At 37.1% G+C, this 20,292-nt stretch overlaps 1 protein-coding gene across 4 annotated transcripts in view; it reads right to left on the reverse strand.

The window, feature by feature from the left end:
* LOC119743568 (neurexin-1-like) overlaps window positions 1–20,292 on the reverse strand; it is a 111,719-nt gene that overhangs the window by 46,340 nt on the left and 45,087 nt on the right. For all 4 annotated transcript variants that reach the window (XM_038219990.1, XM_038219987.1, XM_038219988.1 and 1 more), the window contains 2 exons: window positions 16,569–16,604; window positions 7,864–7,878 (listed from right to left, as the gene is read on the reverse strand). In XM_038219990.1, the coding sequence (XP_038075918.1) occupies window positions 7,864–7,878; window positions 16,569–16,604 (51 nt within the window). The remainder of the gene's footprint in view (window positions 1–7,863; window positions 7,879–16,568; window positions 16,605–20,292) is intronic.

Below are 20,292 nucleotides of genomic sequence, written 5' to 3' on the forward strand. Positions count from 1 at the left end.
AAATTTTTTTTGGCAATTGCTTGTGCATGTTGCTCTTGATCAACAAAAGAAACAGCATCTCAAACATCTTGCACATTGATTACACTACGAATGTTTGTCCACGCAAAATGGATTGCGCTATGAATCATATGTTGACATTCAGCGGCGGACCAATTTATGAATCACACGCCATTGATTTCCATTAAGCTAATATGTGCTGTCTGCTTGTGTGGCATTTGATTTGTTTTCCCCTCTCTCTGTTTTTCTTTGTCTTGCTACCGGCATGAATATTGATTTGCACAAATATGAATTATTCATGATTGGTGGAGGCTAGCAAATGGCGACAGTCTTCTCCGTGCTGCCTACTTTATCATTGTCATACAGGGCTGTACCTGTCATTTTCTTATTTGTGTCTTTTATTTTTATTTTTTGGGTGATGGGGTCAGGTTGGCGTAGCAGTACTTTCCTTGCCTTCCACCGCTGTGACTCGGGTTCGAATCCCGCCTGGGCCAACATGTGGATTGGGTTTTTAGTCCCTGCCTGATTCCGTGGGTTTTCCTTTGGGCTTTTCCTCCCACCTCTAAAACTGTAACTTCGTCTCATTGTCTCCACTATACAGGTTTCTTCAGGCTTGCGAGCTACAGTGCCTAGGGCGCTTTTGAAGAATCCTTGGTTTCATTGCCAGAAATGATTAATAATAATAATAACTCCCAACATCCTTTGGTTTTGTCAATTCTTTGTTGTTTTTCTTGTGTTTTTTGTTGTGGACAATAATTCTCTGCAGCATTTCTTTCAAACGGAGCAACGTATGAACGTCAAAATTGGTTTCCACATGAACTCTGGTACAGAGGTGTGCATTTAAGTGTGATGTCATGATAAGGTCAACTGAACAGGTATCAAATTACCAGCGATTTTAGTTCAAAATACTGACCGTGTGTTTCAATCATAACTCATGAACAAATGAAGAATCATGTTCATGCTTCATTATCTGGTAGACTATTATTGTTGGCCAAGACAAAGACAGAAGATGAGATCTGCAGAGTATACACATGTATACTTCCAAATGCCTTTTAAACTGTGGAATAAATTCAACACAGCATCTTTTGCGGTAGCTGTGTAGCTTCTTCAAGGAACAGTTTGAAATGAGGCCAATTTGTTGCTTGAACACTAAATAATTGCTTACAGAATCCACGATAAAGAGGGTCCTCTAGCATATATAGTGCTGCTACAGTCCTACATCATGTAATAAAGTATACAAGATTTTTTCTGTTTAACTAAAAGGCGTGCTTCAACAAATGGCAGAAATTCAGTGCGTGGGAAGACAAAACCAGCAGGTCTCCAGAAATCCTACAAGACAAACCGTTTTCCCCCTTTTTTTATGATCGATGCACTGCACTTTTTTCAGTCAGGGGTTCTCGAATATGCCCCGTCTTCTCTCCTGTGACGTTTGATTGTTTTTCTTTCCCGTTTGATTTAATCCCGATGCATTATTCAGACACTATGTGAAGGGAACACAGCATCTGCAGAGTGTTTATTTGAATCACGTTGTGTAATTTATCACGATCATATATAGCATTTCTCTGGAGACAGTTTTTAATAATTACCAGAGAGAGAAACTTCAATGAAAATGAAGAATCTTCTACGTAATTAATCCATCAAGTTTTTTCCCTTCTAACTTAAATTTACATGGTGTATTACAAAGAACAACAAAATTGACTTGTCCAGGATTTCAACAGTGCATCATGTGTTGAAATTATTTTTAAATCAATTTATTTGCACATACTCAAGTCTCATATTTATTTAAAGTCAACCTTTAGTTTCACAATGTGACTTTTTTTGTGTTTTTTTTTAATTTCCAAAGTGTCTGAATTAGTCAGGTGGCTTAGATCTAATTTTCGTCAAGATCGTGACCGACTGGTCCAAAGCACCAAACTTGGCAGATAGATTTTTAAAGACCTAGAGAAGATATTTAGAAGGGGTGACACCTGAAATTCTTTTGGGAAGAGTGCCTAATTTGCATAAATCGTTAATCCCTGTCGTGTAATATATTTATTCCCATATTTGGGTATATTTCTATTTTTTTATTTTTTGGAAAAGTGTATTTTGGGGATTCTACTTACATATCTTTACTTAAATAACATTTTCCAAAGCATATAAGTGACTAAATAATTATGAGGACATAGTAACGATCCAAAATGGCTACTATTATGCCCTAAAATTGCGCGCATTTACCTTGTCTCCAGATATCATCAAGTAGTCTTGCCAAACATCAGCATTGATGAACTTCAAATTCACCAAGTAGCTTACTGGTACAGTTACCATATTGAAACCTTATGCAAAATCATGTGAACAATGATAACATTGTGATATTTAGCCCAGAAAACAAAAACTGGGAAAAACGAGGTGTCCATAAATTAGGCTAACAAGTAGGTGAAGGGTTACCCAACATGGGAGACTTGAACAAGTTCGAGGAAATTCCCAAAATTATTGTTGAGAAAACGTTTTGGCGTAGACAAAATTATTGTAAACAACAATAATCTCTTATTTAGGGGGATTTCGTTGAACTTGTTCAAGTCCCCACGCTACCCTTCCCGTACTAGCCCAATTTACGGACACCACATTTTCTCCCCTTTTTTGGTCTTTTGGGCTAAACATCAAGATGTTATCAATTTTCACTTGATTTCCCACTTATTTTTGTTAGGGCAACTATGCCAGTAAGTAACTTTGTGAATTTGAAGCTCATCAATACCCACGTTAGGCGAGACTAGTTGATGATATCTGAGGAAAAGGTAAATGCGCGTAACTTTAGGGTAAAATAGTAGCAATTGTGGTTCTTTACTATGTCCTCCTAATTATTCAGTCACTTATATGTTTTACAAAATGTTATTGAAGTAAGAATATGCAAGTAGAATCACCAAAATACACTTTTCAAAAAAATAAAAAAATAAAAATATACCCAAATATGGGAATAAATATATTACACGACAGGGATTAACGGTTTATGCAAATTAGGCACCCTTCCCAAAAGAATTTCAGGTGTCACCCCTTCTAAATATCTTCTCTAGGGCTATAAGAATCTATCTGCCAAGTTTGGTGCCTTGGACCAGTCGGTCACGATTCCGACCATATGCCACCTGACTAAATGCTGTGTCTTTTCAACAGGGTCATTCTATAAATTCAGGGTCCAAAGTGGGATTTTTCTTCCTGTCCCTGTTAACTTTGTACTTTGTAATTCATCATTCTAGTATCGTTTAGAAGACTTCAAACAATTATTTATTTGTTGGGTAGGTAGTCTGCCATTCACACATCGTTTTCGAAATGACTGACTTTGGCTTTGTCTTCAGCTTAAGGAGATTTGAGGCCCCCAACTGCTGGAACTCCAGCTACATTTTGGTGCCTGTTTTGCTTCAGGAACATTCAATCGGTTGATATGAAGCCAAAAGTTGGAATATTATTGTTTAGTTTGCCTCTCAGTGATTCAGAAGTCGGAGGCAAAGCCGAAGCTGAAGACGAAGCAAAGGTTTTGAAAACCCCCATAATCACTCTTGGAAGACGACTGCATTAAGAAGCACATCATTCACACTGCATTAAGACGTGCAAGTATAAAATCAAAGAAGTCAGATTTAACAAGCAAAAAAAAAGGGGACCCCAAATTTATACAACACCCAATAGGCAAAATGACAGGGGATATTTTTGGTCAATCTGGTCAGTAAGCGGTTTGCAGCAGTTTTATTCTTTTTTCATGCCTGTTAAATTTTTTTTTTTTACGAAACTTACTCTTTTAACACAATCATTTTGTGAAAAATAAAAATATTGAAGGTAGATTTAAAAAAAAAAATTCAATGTTATCAAAGATTTAACTTCATGAGATAAGTAATGATTTCTGGCTTGACAAGAGGAAACTTCTTAAAGAAATTTGCGCCCTTGGCCACCGGGCACTTAATAGATTAATTCAATTCAAGGAACTGACCAAGTGATTATTCATAAGGAAGCTGCACATCTTCAGCGTGTTGGATGCTGCTCTAATCAATCGCGTCTCACTCAAAATGTGCGCGTGGGAATCGGCAGTATCGGTATGCCCGAATGGAAATCCAAGGCGTGTGGTGATTAATTTAATCCTGGATTTTTTTCTTCTTCCCTGTGCAATGTCATCAATAATCATCTCGAGTTGTAAGCGTTTAGTCTCGGTAAATGTAATTAGGTAGGGAGTTCAGGAATGTCATCCGCAATGCTTAACCATAACATAAATACATAAATAATTATATAAAAACAGGGACTGGAGCAGCGTATTTTATTCTTCTTTGCAACAAAGTGTGTTCGATTAACCTACATGTATTTAACTGCGAATGTAATCCAAACACTATGTTGCAATCTTTCAGTCAGTCATTTGTCGTGACAATTTTTCTCAATCTTGATTTTATTTATATCATATTGTAAAAAGAATAAAGTTCCAATGTTATATGGGTGTTAAATTTGCATCTAGATATTATTTTGCCAAAAACTTGGGTTTTTTTTAGTCATTGCTATTGAATTTTGGGAATTTTTGACAGTGAAAAATTTACAAAAAGCATAGGGGGAGGGGAGGGGGTGTGTATAAGGTTACATTGACCTTAAATTCAAGTGCGCCCCTCCCCCATCTACCAAAACAAAAGGGGATTAGCATCTCAAATATCAAAGAACAAATGTGATCTGCTGTGTAAAAAGAAAGAAATAAACAAAAACCCAAAACTCTCTCCTGAAGACGGTCAGAGCATACTGACCGGAACGTCGAGTTTATACCTCTGGTTCTTTTCAGAACCATTCTCTTAGTTGAGAAATTATTCGCACATGGTGTTTCCGCAAACCTTTCATTATTTAGTATCTTCACCATGCAAAGCCTCAAATCTTACTTAAAAACCCAAAACAACAAAACAGTTGATGCTGTTGCCCAAAACGAGCCTCCACTGAAAATTAATAATTGCATAATTATGCAGATACGCTGTACACAATGTAAAAAGTGAGCTTGAGACTTAACCCTTGCACAGAGTTAATAGACCATTATCATGTTGCGGCCATCTTGATTTTTTCCCATTCAAATCAATGTAACCAAAGCGAGGCTGGAAGGAAAAATAGTCTGATTCCTTTTTGCACAAAAAATGTATCATTCAGTACTGTTACTGGATACAGGGAACATGACTGAAATGGTGGCAGCATGATAAAGGTCTATAGGTATCACCCATGTATGGTATTATGCATCATTATTATGACAACAAAATTGGGCTGCTAGAGTAGAAACAAGCCCATGTAGCACAGAGTAATCAGAATTCAATCGTTCCACAATGTAATCCAAAAAAGGGGGGGGGGTTGGAGGATGGAGGGAAGTTGAATTCAAAACCACCGTATTTGGTTCCTTCAATCTCAGTATTGATTGCATAAATGCTACAACCCCGGCAACAGAACCGGGGCAAGAATACAGGAAAGGATCTAGTTTCGTGGAGACTCGATTCTCGCAAAGACCAACACGTACAGGAAATTAAATTCTAGCAAATGATTTGGAACAATTTTCTTTTATTCTATTCAGTTGATTGAATTATCTTGTCGGTGCTGAGATAATTCACAGGTACATGTCCCTTGTGTCATGGTACGGACTGCATGTACTTGACCACACGGCCACAAATATGTCGGGTGATAATGGAACACAGAGTTCTAAGCCAGTTATCAACATCGTTTGGGTCAAGTAGGATCGTTGATCGATGGTGAGGTTCTTGAAATCTTCCTGTTCTTAGGATTGCACCATGCCATAGTCTGTGCATGGGAGACAGGGTTCAAGGGGGCCCTTGATATCGCGATTTTGAAAATATTTAATTCACTTGAAAATTATGCCCCTGAGCTTTTTGAGCCCCAGTTTAATACAAAAACTGACAATGGCCGACATATTGCACCATTCCTCCCTCCCCCTCCCACTCCAGTGCACTTCCTGCCCCCCCCCCCAACTTTCTGGAATGTTCAGCCTCAACTGAAGATCACTAGTACTGCGACTGTTAAATTTACGATCACTCAAATAATCTTAATCCCTTATCATAAGTAAGGCCAAAAAAAAAAGTCTCCGGTTTCTGGTATGCGCGCGCGTCGCCGTAGCCATGCGCGTCGGCAAAATGAAAAAGGTTTTTTTTCAATAAAAGATGATGTCTCAAAACCGCCAAACTCACTGGTTTGACTGGAATTCTGCTGCTGCACAATTTTAACGTGTTTTTAGATGGGGTTATGATTGAGAATAAGCTTTATGTGGCCTCTCTGGACTCCCATATATTTGCACTAAGTTTAGTCGGGCACCATTTGCAGTCATCAGCCGACATTTGAAGCCAAAAAAAAAAAAAAAAACAGGTAAAAAAAAAAAAAAAAGCCGCGTCGCCGCACCACTTTTGGGGCAAGCCAGAGACTTTTTTTTTTGGCCTAAGGCATCCATTTTTTTTTTAGAACTGTCCTCCCATAATCCCCCCACCCCTAAGAAAAGATCAGTGAATTATTTTTTTTTTCTTATTTAAGTAGGCTATTTATTTGGAGACAAAGAGGTGTACCTTACCATTGAAAATGAAAGACAACAGGAAATGAGATTGAAAAATTTGACAAGTTGAATTACACTATGCATGACCAGATAACGCAAAATAAGTCACCAACTATACATTTCAAAGTAAGCAAGTTTAAGGTCATTTTCCAAACGCCAACTTCTGCAAAAAAAAATAGTTCACTTGGTAAAATCCATGAAATTCATCAAATTACAAAATCCGAGCGACACAGTTAAATCAGTGTACATGTATACCCACGCACTCAAACAAGAAGAAGAAAAAATAAGACTTTTTCCGTTTGTTAGCTGTTCCCAATTTCAATTGGGAACAGCTCTTGTTTTTTTGTTTTCATTTTGTTGTTGTTGTTGAATTCCCTCATCTAAGATTCATGAGCAGCGGCAAATGTTCCCACCAACAAAAAACATTAATAACTTAATCAAACGCTCTCGAGCTGACAGAATCCTAAACCACCCAAAGACATATTTCTTATCCCACCGCACCTTCCGAAGCCTGCTCTGAAAGAGACACTCTGGGAATGATCAATATAAAATCTGTTTATCATACGCTCCAGCAGAGCGCTGCTGGACCCTAGAACGAAAAAAAAAAAAAAACCTGATCCACGGCTGTCGAGTGCCGCCATGAATATTTCAAAGGATTACTTAAAAGACGCCACTCTTTTTTTTTTTACAGTGAACATTTTGCGACAACATTTAAACCTCAGTACAGCTGGGTTAGTCTTACCATAGGGTGTGTTGAAAGATAACCAAACCAAACCAAAAAAAAACCCCATCTTCACAAGTGACAGAGAGGAGGGGGCATCATTTTAATCCCCCCAGGAAATATACAATGTCTGAATTTCTGGACAAACATTCAATCAAAACCGGAAATGAAAGATGACAGATACAGGTGATAGAATGCAAGAAAAAAAAATTATTTGAAGATAAACGACGGTGACTACTCAATATACAACATGCATAAATAAATCTTGGATGAATTAATCTCGTGTTATTCTGTGACTGACCTACATGTATTCTACTGATCATAGTTTTAATTATTTGAAGCAAATTAGAAATATTTACTTCACTCAAATCAAACAAATCAAATCAAAATCAAACATGATTAGAACCCATCTACTTGTAAAAAATCATATATTTAACCGACTAGCATGAATGAAAACATAGACAAGCGGTTGAATGAAACAAATAATGACAAACTAAAACTACAAACTCAAACCAAAAAAAAATGGGTGGTACTTTTGTTTAACGGTGCACACATACAAAATGTTCCACTACAAAAAATGACCACACAACTGGCATGCTTCAAAATGAATTTAACCAACCTCTGCCGTCTATAACTGTTGTCACGGAAACGATAGGATAAAAAGGAATAAAATAGAAAACAGTGGTCAAATACACAAGGGCAAATTTGACCTGTGATTGATGAAACGTGGTTTAGGATAATAATGGGAAGACTTGGGGGGGGGGGGGAGAGGGGGGGTGGTTTGACAAATTTATGTGAGGGGAAGTGAGCGTGACCAAGTGGCAATGCATGAAGCGTGGAGCAGTGAATGTAGCTTATTGTGCAGGGGAATCTACAATAAAAGTGATTTTATTTCCTTCTTTCTAGATATGATTATTTTTAGCGATCTTTCCATCAATGGGCATCTCAACTTCTTCAAATACACATATTGGGGTGGAATATTTGTAAGTTAAGAATATGAAATAGGGAATATTGTTTATCTAAAAATGGGAATCATATTCAAACCTGCAATAAGTATGTTATTTTCTATGTTACATTTCCCGGAGTAGCTAAAAATTTGAAATTTAATTTTAATATCACTGACTCAAATTAAAGGGATCTGTACAAAATCTGCCAACGTCGAGAGCACCTGAAACCTCTTGTTAATGAAAGAGATTTCCAATGTAATCAATGAATACAAATCATCAGTGATTTTATTCTCAAGAACACAGAAGGGCTATAATTTTCTACCAATGTCTTTGATAAAAGACAGAGATATGAGTGATATGTTTGAATATGATTACCGCTTTTGAAAACATTTAAATTACTCATTTATTTTACATAAATTTCAAAGGGATCTTTTACATTGGAATATACAAGTATAGACACAAAAACATTAAAGGAAACAAAAAAAATATTAAAAACTGAAAATTAGTATGAATTGTTCACAAGAACTGAAAAAATTATCAAAATACAGATATAAAAGAGAAAGAACTTTTATAAATCTTATCATATACATAATTAGAGTGGATATATACCGGTACATACAAAGGAAAAGAGTAAATTCAATGGGTACATTGAGAAGAAAAAAAACGCAAATGGTATTGACGAGAAAAGGTATGGGGAAAATATTAAGAACAAATAAATACTGGAAACGACCCAGTAAATTTTCAAGGGAAAAAAATATATATATCAGGGGAGAACAAAATCACTTTACATGTACGATGACATCATGCAACATGCAAGATTATATTGATTTATTCATACAGGTAAATTTACAAGCCAACAAGAAGTTATAAAAATTAAACGTATTTAATTAGTGACAAAGTGATTTTAAGTAAACAGAAAAAAAATCAAGCAACATTGATTGTAAATCAACAGAAAAATGATTAGAAAGTAGAAATATAAAAAAAAAATATGTAGACACGAAAAAGTAAAGTGTAAAGACTTAAAAATATATATATATTGTAAAGTCGAAAGACAAATGGAAATTAAAACATAATCCCAAATAATCAAACAGCAATACGAAGAAAGTACAAAATTTAATTCAAAATTCACTTTTTAGGAATTTAAGAAAATACATGTCAGCTGAAAGAATTATAAGCACTTTAAATGTCTGAAAACTGATTTCACTGAGCTGCATCGAGAAAATTTTTTGGCATAAAGCCAAATTATTTGACTGAGCAAAATAATGAAGATTACCAGCCAAATTCAGCACAGATTGCATTGAGTTTCGGTTGGTAACCCATCCATCTTGCTGATTGGTTAATGTTTTTGCTCAGAAGCTCCTCGAAAATCGGTCACAGAGTGCAAACAATATCCCAGCGGCGGACTCTGCACTTTTCCACCGAGTAAAACTAAAAAACAGTTAAATAACTCCCTACAAAATTCAATCGCCGATTGTCCAAACAGAAACGCAAGAATATCAATTATATGGCTTCCTTAAGAAAACACTCCGTCCATCCCGTAATTCAATTTTTGCAGCCGCGTGATTCGTCGCAGTTTTGGCCAGGACCGCTGTGGTTGTTGCCACGTTTCTTGCCGTTAACAGCTGGAGTGACAAATGGTCGTGGCGCGGTCGCAACACATTTTTTCTGACTCCGGAACAGCCAAAATGCACAAATAGGCCACAAAAATAAAGCCTTAATTTCCCCAGAAGGAAAAATTGGTCAGTCCAGAAAACTTAGATTAGTAACTTTTGTGCTTTTGCAAGGGGGGAGGGGGGAGAACACACATACTTGTTCCAGAGTTGTGGGGACCTCACATCAGAAGAGCGATAATTATTGTGGGGACCAAAGACACTGTGGGGACAGTGGGAAGTCCCCACAACTTGGTCCAAATTTTGTTATTATAAATAGAAAATAGCCCCAAAACACAGTCTGTGCCAAGGCACTTACTAATATTGTGTTTCTGTGTGTTCAACTATTTCTAAGTTTGCCAGGATGATGCATGGCAACTAATCCTCACACTCCCCATATTCAAAGCATTTTATTTGCTTGCATCTATGTGACCCTCAAGCACAATTCCAGTCACTTGGATCAATATTTGAAAACTGGGATTTTGGGCTCATTTGAAATGACATTGAATAAGCTTTCCAATGATGCATAGAACATGGGAATCAGACAAAATCTGACAAAGTTATAGGTACTTTCAGTTTCCCATTTCAGAAAGTTGTTTAAAAAACGAGAAATTTGTTGTTAAAGTTTCCCAAATGAACTCTTCAGGAAAGTTAACTTCATTGGAAAATGAAATATAATAATCAATCTAGCATCTAATGGCTAAATCTGAATTGCGATAATGTTTGTCGTGTGACTTCCGACTGATTTTGTACTTGAGGGTCACATATTCCTGTATTTGAAACTAAGATAGGACAATTAAACTGTTTACTCCAGTGTACATCTCAAAATCCTTTAAACTTAATACTTTTAAACTAAATCCTTTAATACTTCAAATGTATGTTAAGCCTTTCCCAGCTGAATTCTCTCCAAGTTTGATTTTTTTCACAAATTCTGTTCAAGGCACATGTATACAACACTTACAACACACTTTTCACTTTGTGGTCAAATCACGGTGTCACATTTGACACAGATTCCCCCCCCCCCCCCCCCCGAGATGAACACATGGCGAGAGATTCACCATACCAAAAACCCGTCTGGATTCACGCTGACGAACTAAACATCGGCTGGAGCCAGAGACAGCTGTTAAGGCTCGGACAAGCTGGATCCTCGATGCCAAATTAACTCCCGTTAAGTGATAACCCTCTTTCCAGACTCCAATAGCAAATAAACACGTATTCAAATATAAGTCCAAATGGCTGTTTCATGATAGTTATATTGTCAGGAACCAGCGGCTTTTTCAACAAAACTTTGCGCAATTGCATACCTCCACTCGCGCCACATTTGAAAGTGGCGTAATTTATGCAATGTTTTGTGAAATTGGCTGCAGTAATTGGATTTAAATGAGTCTGAAGGACATTTGTTTTAAGTAACATTTGTTTTCTGCATGAAGTTGAAAGAACATGCTGTGCTATGCATGTGAATATTATGTGGATGAAAATGTTGACGCTTCCTGTAAAATTCCATTGTTCAAGTTGAAGTAATTGTTTAAGCTGTTGTACGTGTACAATATGCCACCTTAAACTTCCGTTATTAGTATGGGTCTCCATGTTAAGAGCCATCATTTACAATTTCTTTTTAGCCTGTTACATAACCCAACCCATAGTCATAAGTAGTATAAAAATATCATACTGCACTGCTGAAATGATGTTTTCATTTGCCTTTAGTGCCTCCTCCCACCTCCCAAAACTTGATGCACCGAATGGTCCCCCCCCCAGAAGTTTGACCCTATGGTTGAAGGCCAGTAAATCGGTCCAAAATTTCCTACACCGGCCAAATCACAATTTGCCTGCCCTCAAATTCTTCCATATTTGAGCATCTTGTGGGCCATGAAGTTGAGGGTTTGTTAAAAAAAAAGAAATGGAATCCGTGCACAGGACTGTGAGCTTGTGTTTCAGTGAAATTTGGATGAAATTGGGACCCTAAAAGTGCTCTATTTTCCAATGGAGTGTAGGCACCATTTTTCAAAATGGCGATGGGCTTCAGGACTATTTTAAGGGGTGATCATCTTCGGATGGAAATTTCTCCTAATAGTTATCAGATTACCCCCAAAAATTGAAAAGAAAATGAGAGATGATGTAATAAGCTTTAATTTGATGTGTCTTGAACACCTTGGAGAGTCGTGAGTATTTTCCCCAAATTTCTGAAGTGGGGGCATTTATCATTGGGGTCTATGGTAGTTTATTTACTGGTTTGAAACCCTATGGTTGCAGGCCAGTAAATAGTCCTGAAAAATCTATGCTGGCCAAATCACTTTTTGCATGCCCTCAATTGTTTTGGCTATTAGAACATTTTGTGGTCAAGGAACTGGAGGGTTAAAAAAAAAAAGAGGGGTGGAAGCTGTGAACAGGACTGCAAGCTCACATTCCTGTGAAATTCGGATGAAATTGGTCTCTCAAACTGCTCTATTTTGCAATGGAGCGCTAGCATCATTTTTCAAAATGGCGATGGGCTTCAGGACTACTTTTAGGGGTGATCAACTTTGGATGGAATTTTCTCCCAAATGTCATGGTTAACTCCAAACAATTTGAACAGCAAATGAAAGATGATGAAATAAGCTTCAATTTGATGTGTGTCTCAAACACTTTGGAGAGTTGTGAGTATTTTTTCCTGAATTTTGAAAGTAGGTGTATTGATAACTGGGGTCTACGGCAGTTTATTTACTAGTCTGTAACCCTATACTCAGCTGCTGGTCACAAGTCACTAGAACTAGGTCTTTTTATAAATCTTGCAAAATGAAAAATCCAAAGAAACTGTCAACCTTTTCACTCACAAAACATCCATATTCATCAGAATGTTAAACTGTGTGGTTTGTCAAAATGAAGAGTACATGTAGTACTGTACAGGGTGAGTAAAAAAAAACGCATCCCAAATGGCAGGACCAATTTTTGAATGAAGTTTTGCCTGTAGCACTTTCAAAATCTAGGATATGACAGCCCAGTCACTAAGCTTTCTCATAGTACAAGAATCAATCAGATCACTCATGTACTTTGCAAGTTACGGAGTTTTGAACACAAAAACTGTTTTAAAGTTCTGTCCACGGATCACAAAAAAAGCTAGTGTTCTTTCAGCAAAACGAAAACAATTCTCATAGGGATGCATGTGAATTGTTTTCATTTTGCTGAAAGAACACGTTCCTTTTCCGTGATCCGTGGACAGAACTTTAAAATGGTGTTTGTGTTCAATATGCCATAACTTGAAAAGTAAATGAGTGATTGAATAATTCTTGTACTAAAAGAAAGCTCATTGATTGGGCTTTCTCATCCTTGATTTTGAAAGTGCAAAATTTCATTCAAAAATTGGTCCTGCCATTTGGGATGCGTTTTTTTACTCACCCTGTATACTCATTTCTGATGCACATGGGTCATTCTATAAGTTTAGGGTCCAAAGTGTGACATTTTTCCTGTCCCTGTTACCTCTGAACTTTGTAGTTTTCAAGTATCATTAGGCTAAGAATGACTTCAAACATTTTTGGTTTTCTTTGTTGGATAGGTGGTTTGCTATTCATAATTACTCTTGAAGGACAGCTACACTAAAGGAATGCATCAAGAATTATAAAATCATAGATGTCAGATGTATCAGGGACAGGAAAAAAGTGGACCAAAAATTATAGAATAACCCATATGGAAAACGAATAAGTGAAGTTTTTTCTTTCTTATGACTCATTTCTCGGGATGTGGTCACAACCGTCCAGAAAAGTTTTCCATTAAGTACATCTGCTAGTGTTTGCCCAACGGATGAAGGGACTTCAGCACTGCAAGTCAATCATTTGAACCATCTGTCTACAAGCAAAAATTCCAATTACATTTCAAGAATTCCTGGTGGGAGTGATTGCTACTCTTAAACATCTGATCTAATTTTCATCAGAGAGTATGGCTTCTTATGATCATTACAACACATATTTTAAATGAACATGTATGTGTTCAACTAGCAAATTTAGAATCTAAGACATGCATGATAATAATAACAAACCGTCACCCAAATAATATATTTTGTTGTATTAGTAATATACCTATTTGATTAATCGACTTATCAAAATGTGCTTTATTCACATTCTAGTCTGTGCAGATCCCGATCAATCACATAAAAATATATTAGCCATGATAGATACTGTCATCAGTACCTTTAAACTTCAATTTAATTTAATATGATACTAGAAGGTCAAAAGCCCTGTTTTCATATTGTACTGTTACTCAATTCAACTCAACTTAATACCAATATCAAATTACAGTTTCCACTCATTGAGTTATTACTTTTCAGAAAAAAAAGTAAAAAACCTGGAACATCATTTTTAAATAAAAAAAATATAATTTGATAGCTTACTACATGTATATCTAAGTGGAGATATGCAACGCATGTTTTTTGTTGGTCCCAGAGCTCAAGCCTATCCGCTCCGTTCACAAGTACCCCCTCACCGGCAAAGGAAGTACAGTTGGGGATGCGCGGCCACTGCGTGTACATAGAACAAATCCCCTGGTGTACGCGCGTCACACACAAGGAACGGTGCGCGTCAACCAGCGAAATGTACCGCCCAAGCATGGGACGTCGTTGCTAGGTAAAAGGGCGCCCTCTTTTGGTAGCGCACGGAGCTCATTGTCCTCTGTGTACATACATGTACCTATCTCATTGACTGACTGACTGTCACTTTTGAGCAGGGCAGTACTATCATATAGGATTGCCCCATAACAACAACAGACTAAATACTGCAAATTGTGTAGACAAGATGCATGAAACGACTTCCAGCGAATAGCCACTCTGAATCCATTGAATGGAATGTTGTGCACTCTGGGACCAGCTTTACTAGGCTTGCTTTGTCTTATCTTTAGAATGAATGCGGATGAGCATAAATTCACAAGGTGTGAATATCTTCATTCCGAGAAAGGTTTCCACGACAAGTCAGAAAATTACAACAAATGGTCCTTTAATTTTTAGCGAGATTTGAAACTTTTCATGGTAATGGTTTAAACTACATGTAGTGAAGGTTTGCAGTAATGGTAACACCATGTAGAAATCTCTTTTGGGAAGATGTGTGGATGTGAAAAAAACAACCGGTTCTTTCCAGAACCACACATTTTCCCAAAAGAGATTTCTACATGGTGTTACCGCAAACATTCACTAGTCCTTTAATTTTGTAAGATACCCGTTATAGAAACATCACAATATTTTCACTTGAGGGATAGGTTTGCAGATAATTATATACACCGTCTATTTGAGAGAGATGGTTCAAAGAAGAACCGCAGGTGTTAGGTTTCAGTCAGCGCTCCGACCATCATCATCTGACCATATCCTGATGGTCAGTGAACACTGACCGAAAGGTCGTATTCACACCTACCCTTATTCTCAGAAACAGCTCTCAGTTTAAAGAGACTCTCTTCACATAGTGTATCCCAAACCTCTTTTAAGACAACAAAAAATAAAAGAGTTCTGCTTCCGATTACATGGTATTTGAAAATAGGGTAGGTAGGGAATTTTTGTTGGGAGGGGGGCAAATTTTTTTGTGTACGATCATATGGAAGTGTCTGTGTGTAGGGTTAAAGGTAGTAATTGATTGTTTTCGGGTTTTTTTCCTCATTTTCCCCCAAAACAAATAAGGGTAGGGGCTGTCAAATAGGGTAGGTAGGGTAACCGGAAGCACAACTATTATTTCTTTTAGCCTAATTCTCAAATTGTACTATAAATCATTGTTTTATTTCAAACATAAACTAGACCTATTATTTGTTTTTTTTATCAATTATATAGATTAATTAATTAATTTAAAAAAAATAATAATAGGATGGAGTAAACAATAGACTGATCCATCAGACACGCCCACTTTGCACATGTTGGGACTTTAGTACATGCATGACAGGCGTTAATCAGAGCTGTGATTGGCCAAAACATTAGGGGGTGGGACTCAATGGCTCAGTCTATTGTAATGGAACAACACATCCAGCAGGCCTGCCAACTCTCACGCACTGAGCCTGAGACTCACGCATTTTATGCTATTCTCACGCCAATACAGGATTTCTCATGCTAAAAAGACAACAACTTGAAATGATGTTTAAATGATGATCTTTTGCTGAAAAAAAATTTGGTCAAAGTGGTCAGAAATTGCCTCAGATCACACCACAGAGCATCTAGAATCCAATTTTCCAGGGCCCTTAAGCGCGGGGCCCCGAACCCCATGCCGTTAGGGTTTCGCGCTTCGTGCTCGCATTGTTTCTGATCGATCAAGCATCAACGCCAAATTCTCACTCTCAGCTCTTACTCAAAGTTGGCAGCCCTGCATCCAGGTAACAATTTGCAACCCCATAACTGGAAGCCATAAACAGGAACAATTCTGTCAGCAAAACCAAAGGGTTTCTTTTGGGGATTTACATACATGTACTTCAACACTGGGATTTTATAATTAACAACTAATGACAATTTGAACAAGGTTAGTTCAACAAAATAACAGAAAAGAAAACACGTCATGAAAAACGGAATAATAAATCAATAAAATAGTGCAATGGCATGATGGAAAAAAAGGCTATATAAGGCTGAAAGATGAAGTTATATTTTTGAAATGGCTGATGTAGAAGTACGAGAACAGAGGGGATTAAATGGTTAGGAGAAAAAAAGGTCAGAGGTTAACGATGACACGGTGGCATGACATTTTGAACTTTGACCCCTGAGTCAGGGGTCATCAGGCCAGAGTACGAAGACAACCTACCTTCATCAGATTGCGATTGTGGTGCAGGCGTATATTCTAATGTGGCATGGGAAAAATAGAGGAATATTGCTGAGAGACATGGCGGATGTTGATGATTTGGATTGGGTTGAATTCAAGGCCAAAAAAAAAAAACAGTGATAAAAATTGCAAAAATTACTTACATTATGATGACAAAAGTATGGATTATCATTCGGTAACTTTAAACTGTTACAACCCCTTTTTGATCAGGACATGTGCATTATGTTTGCCTTGAAGAAGTACATATTAGAAGTGCAAAAAGTTTTGGGATATTTCAGAGCCATTTGTATCAGCCTAGGGGGCATTTGGCCATTCAGCGTGAATCAACAAAGCAAGTCAACATGCAAATTTATGCAAATTTATGCAAACTTATGCAAAATTATGCAAACATGTGCAAATGCCTGCGTGCAAGAACAATACCATGCATAATCATTTTTTGCTTTCTATATTTATAATCTATCATTAAGAATTAATAAAGGATGCATATGTAAAAAAAAGAAATCAACTGAATTCAACCAAATTCACATATCACACAATCGTTTCGTTTTTATGAAAGTTTGCTCTGTTAAATTTTTTTACCCAGACTTTTGTAAGTTCTTTATTTTAAAATACAATGCAGAATATTTATCAACAAACAAGTATCATGCAGTTCACAAGGCCACAATACAAATGCAATATTACACAGATATGCAATTCATGCATTGCAAAATAAAATTTAATTAGAAAAATACCTTTGTTTTTCAAAACAGCCTTATTACTTTGTGCTTTGTTATCAATTGAATGAGCAAACCATGCAATTCCCTTACAGGCAGCTGTTTCCGTGCGACAGCACGCAAAACACAGATAACAGATAGAACCAAATACGGTAGCTGAAAAACTTAATATAACCATCAATCATCAAACACAATGCATGTCAATTGAAGTAACAGTACTAAGTGGAAAAACTAGCAATAACTTAAGAATATAATGTATGTATAGCTCCCCCCCCCCCCCAAAAGGAAATTTGTTCAACACTGGTGAATCAGATCATTCCATATTTTAAAATGTTGGACTTGGGAGTTTCTAAAAATGAATTTCATTGCCTCATTGTCTCACTTTTTCAGTCCTGCTGCAGTTTTTTGCCAGTTGTTCCCCAAAAACTACAAAAGTTGTCAATTCTCTTCTGTTATTCGTACATAATTTATCATCTTGGGGAGCTTAATTTGTTGTAATTCAGTTGATGAATTCCAGGCAAAAAATAGACCAGTGTTTGTATAGTTTTTTTTTCCAATGCAGAAACAAATTTGAAAACAAAAGTTAAATGGCATCTTAGCAAGAGTGACATAAAAATTCAGTCAAGATCTGGACATATTTAACACTTTATCACAATGGAGTTGAAAATAAAATTATAAACCACTGAAGCATGCAACACTGTGCCATATACAAATCAAGAAAAAAACACATTTAGAATACTCATTTTTGCATTAAACATCATTTATAGCCTGCAAATTTGTGATTTTTTCCACATATTAAAGATGTCACAGCATCGTCTCATTATCCCTGCACACAATGCCGCCGCCGTCTTTTCAAATTTTCTGCGTTGGTCATTTGGCACTTCCTAGAACCCTCCCCCCCCCCCCTCTACTGAACATCCAACCAGTCCAACGAGATAATAAAATTTTGTTTAAGGGGCCCTCTCTTGACCATTTGTTTCTTTTTACAAACCTAAAGATGTGAAGAGCAAATAAGATGGCTTTAGATTTTTTTTTTTTGTAAGACTCCAAAGCAAAATATTTAGAGGGACTTGAACTTTCGCATCAATATTTTTGGCAGAAAGACTTAGCAAGATGTTGTCTTGTACAAATTACTCACGGTCTGTGATTTTATGCATCATTGATGTACTGCGCTGTTAGTGACGTATGTTTGGAAAGGGAAATAACAGCTAATGCACCAACGTGTACTTTTGCAGGGTTCTGTTGAGAGACTTACGCATGATTTAATTTTCTTTTGCATCAACTTCTTACTGGAAACAGCCAAAAATTGCAAGTACAGGGTGAGTCAAAAAACCACGAAACCCAACTGTCGGAACCACTGTTTTAGTGAAGCTCTGCATGTAGCAGTTTCAAAATTTAGGATATGAAAGCCCAATTCATAAGCTTTCTTTGAGTACAAGAATCATTCAAATCACTCATGTACTTTTTAAGTTACCGAATTTTAAACACAACCACCGTTTTATAGTTCTGTCCACGGATCAAAAAAAAGAGTGCGTTCTTTCAGCAAAACAAAAACAATTCACACACATCCCTATGTGATTTTTTTCCGTTTTGCTGAAAGAACACATGTACCTTCTTGTGATCCATGGACAGAACTTTAAAATGGTGGCTGTGTTTAAAATTCCGTAACTTGAAAAGTACATGAGTGATTTGACTGATTCTTATACTAAAAGAAAGCTTATATACAAATTGGGCTTTCATATCCTAAATTTTGAAAGTGCTACATGCAGAACTTCACTTAAACAATGGTCCCGACATTTGGGTTTCGTGTTTTTTTACTCACCCTGTACATGAAAGATGCATGACAACTAACCTGCTTAAGTTTCAGCTCAGTTGATACATTTTTAGAAAAGAGAGGAAAGATGTGTACAATTTTTGGGTCTCCTTTTTAAAGCATGAAACATGCGGACACCCGATTGTAAAACCATCTTCAAAATTGGTTTTCTTCCTAATATTATTTCACTGAGTAGATGATAACAGCCTTATCTTCACTTTCAATTTGATTTGATTTCTTTCCCATAATTATTATGAACAAATACATGTACCCTGAACGGAATATACAGCATTCAGGTGTTGAATGGTGGAGGCTGGCAGAAAGCCGAAGCTTAATACTTGGCCAGGCCCCCGTTAAATCGGTAGTTATTTTTGTGGGTTATTGCAAATGATCCTACTCCTCAGTGACAGAGACGCGACCCATCGAGATTTTGGCACACTTAAAAAAAACGAGCGGCTTGTCACTTTGCATAGCGGGTCCCGCTTCCGTGTCGCGATAGCCCCCACACCTGTCATGATCGATTGGACATTAAGAGGTTGTATTCGCGGCCGGTCCGGAAGTCGTGCTGGGCTGGGGCAGTGCAGGTGAACATAGGACCAGGTGCAAATAGTCAAGATAAGAATTTGTGAAACTTTTTTTGTCTTTCTGTCTTTCCTTTCGCTAGCTGGTTTCAATTTGCATATTCCCGAACTCCTGGTTCCTTGCATATTCATGGTGAACAGGCTTCTCTGTGAACAAATTTGTTTTGCTCGTAGAGGTACCGGTACATGTATCGTCGGTCACACCACGAAGTGACGTATCGTGTGCACAAAGTCCATAGACGATACGTCACTTTGTGGTGCACCCGACGGTATGTATCAGATAAATCCTTAGCCCTTCGAGTTTGCATTTTTGCATACTCCACAAATTTACTAACGAGTTCCCCCTCAATTTAAAATGACACCTCTTTGTAAATTTGCAAATATCAAATTCAGTCCTTCCGCATCAATAAGTTTGGCTGAACTTCCGCAGAAACCCCGATAACCGAATGTTTAAAAACAAGTTAGTAAGTTTGCACCTGGTCCTTGGGAATTAAAAAAAATATCTCTTTTGAGAAATCTCTTGTGTGGTTGCATGGGAAACTCAGTGTTTTAGACAGTATGCTCTCACAGTTAGTCATAAGCCAACTTTAAACCTTTTC

The sequence above is a fragment of the Patiria miniata genome, unplaced genomic scaffold, assembly GCF_015706575.1.
Source record: "Patiria miniata isolate m_02_andy unplaced genomic scaffold, ASM1570657v1 HiC_scaffold_6, whole genome shotgun sequence".
Taxonomy (NCBI): Eukaryota; Metazoa; Echinodermata; class Asteroidea; order Valvatida; family Asterinidae; genus Patiria; species Patiria miniata.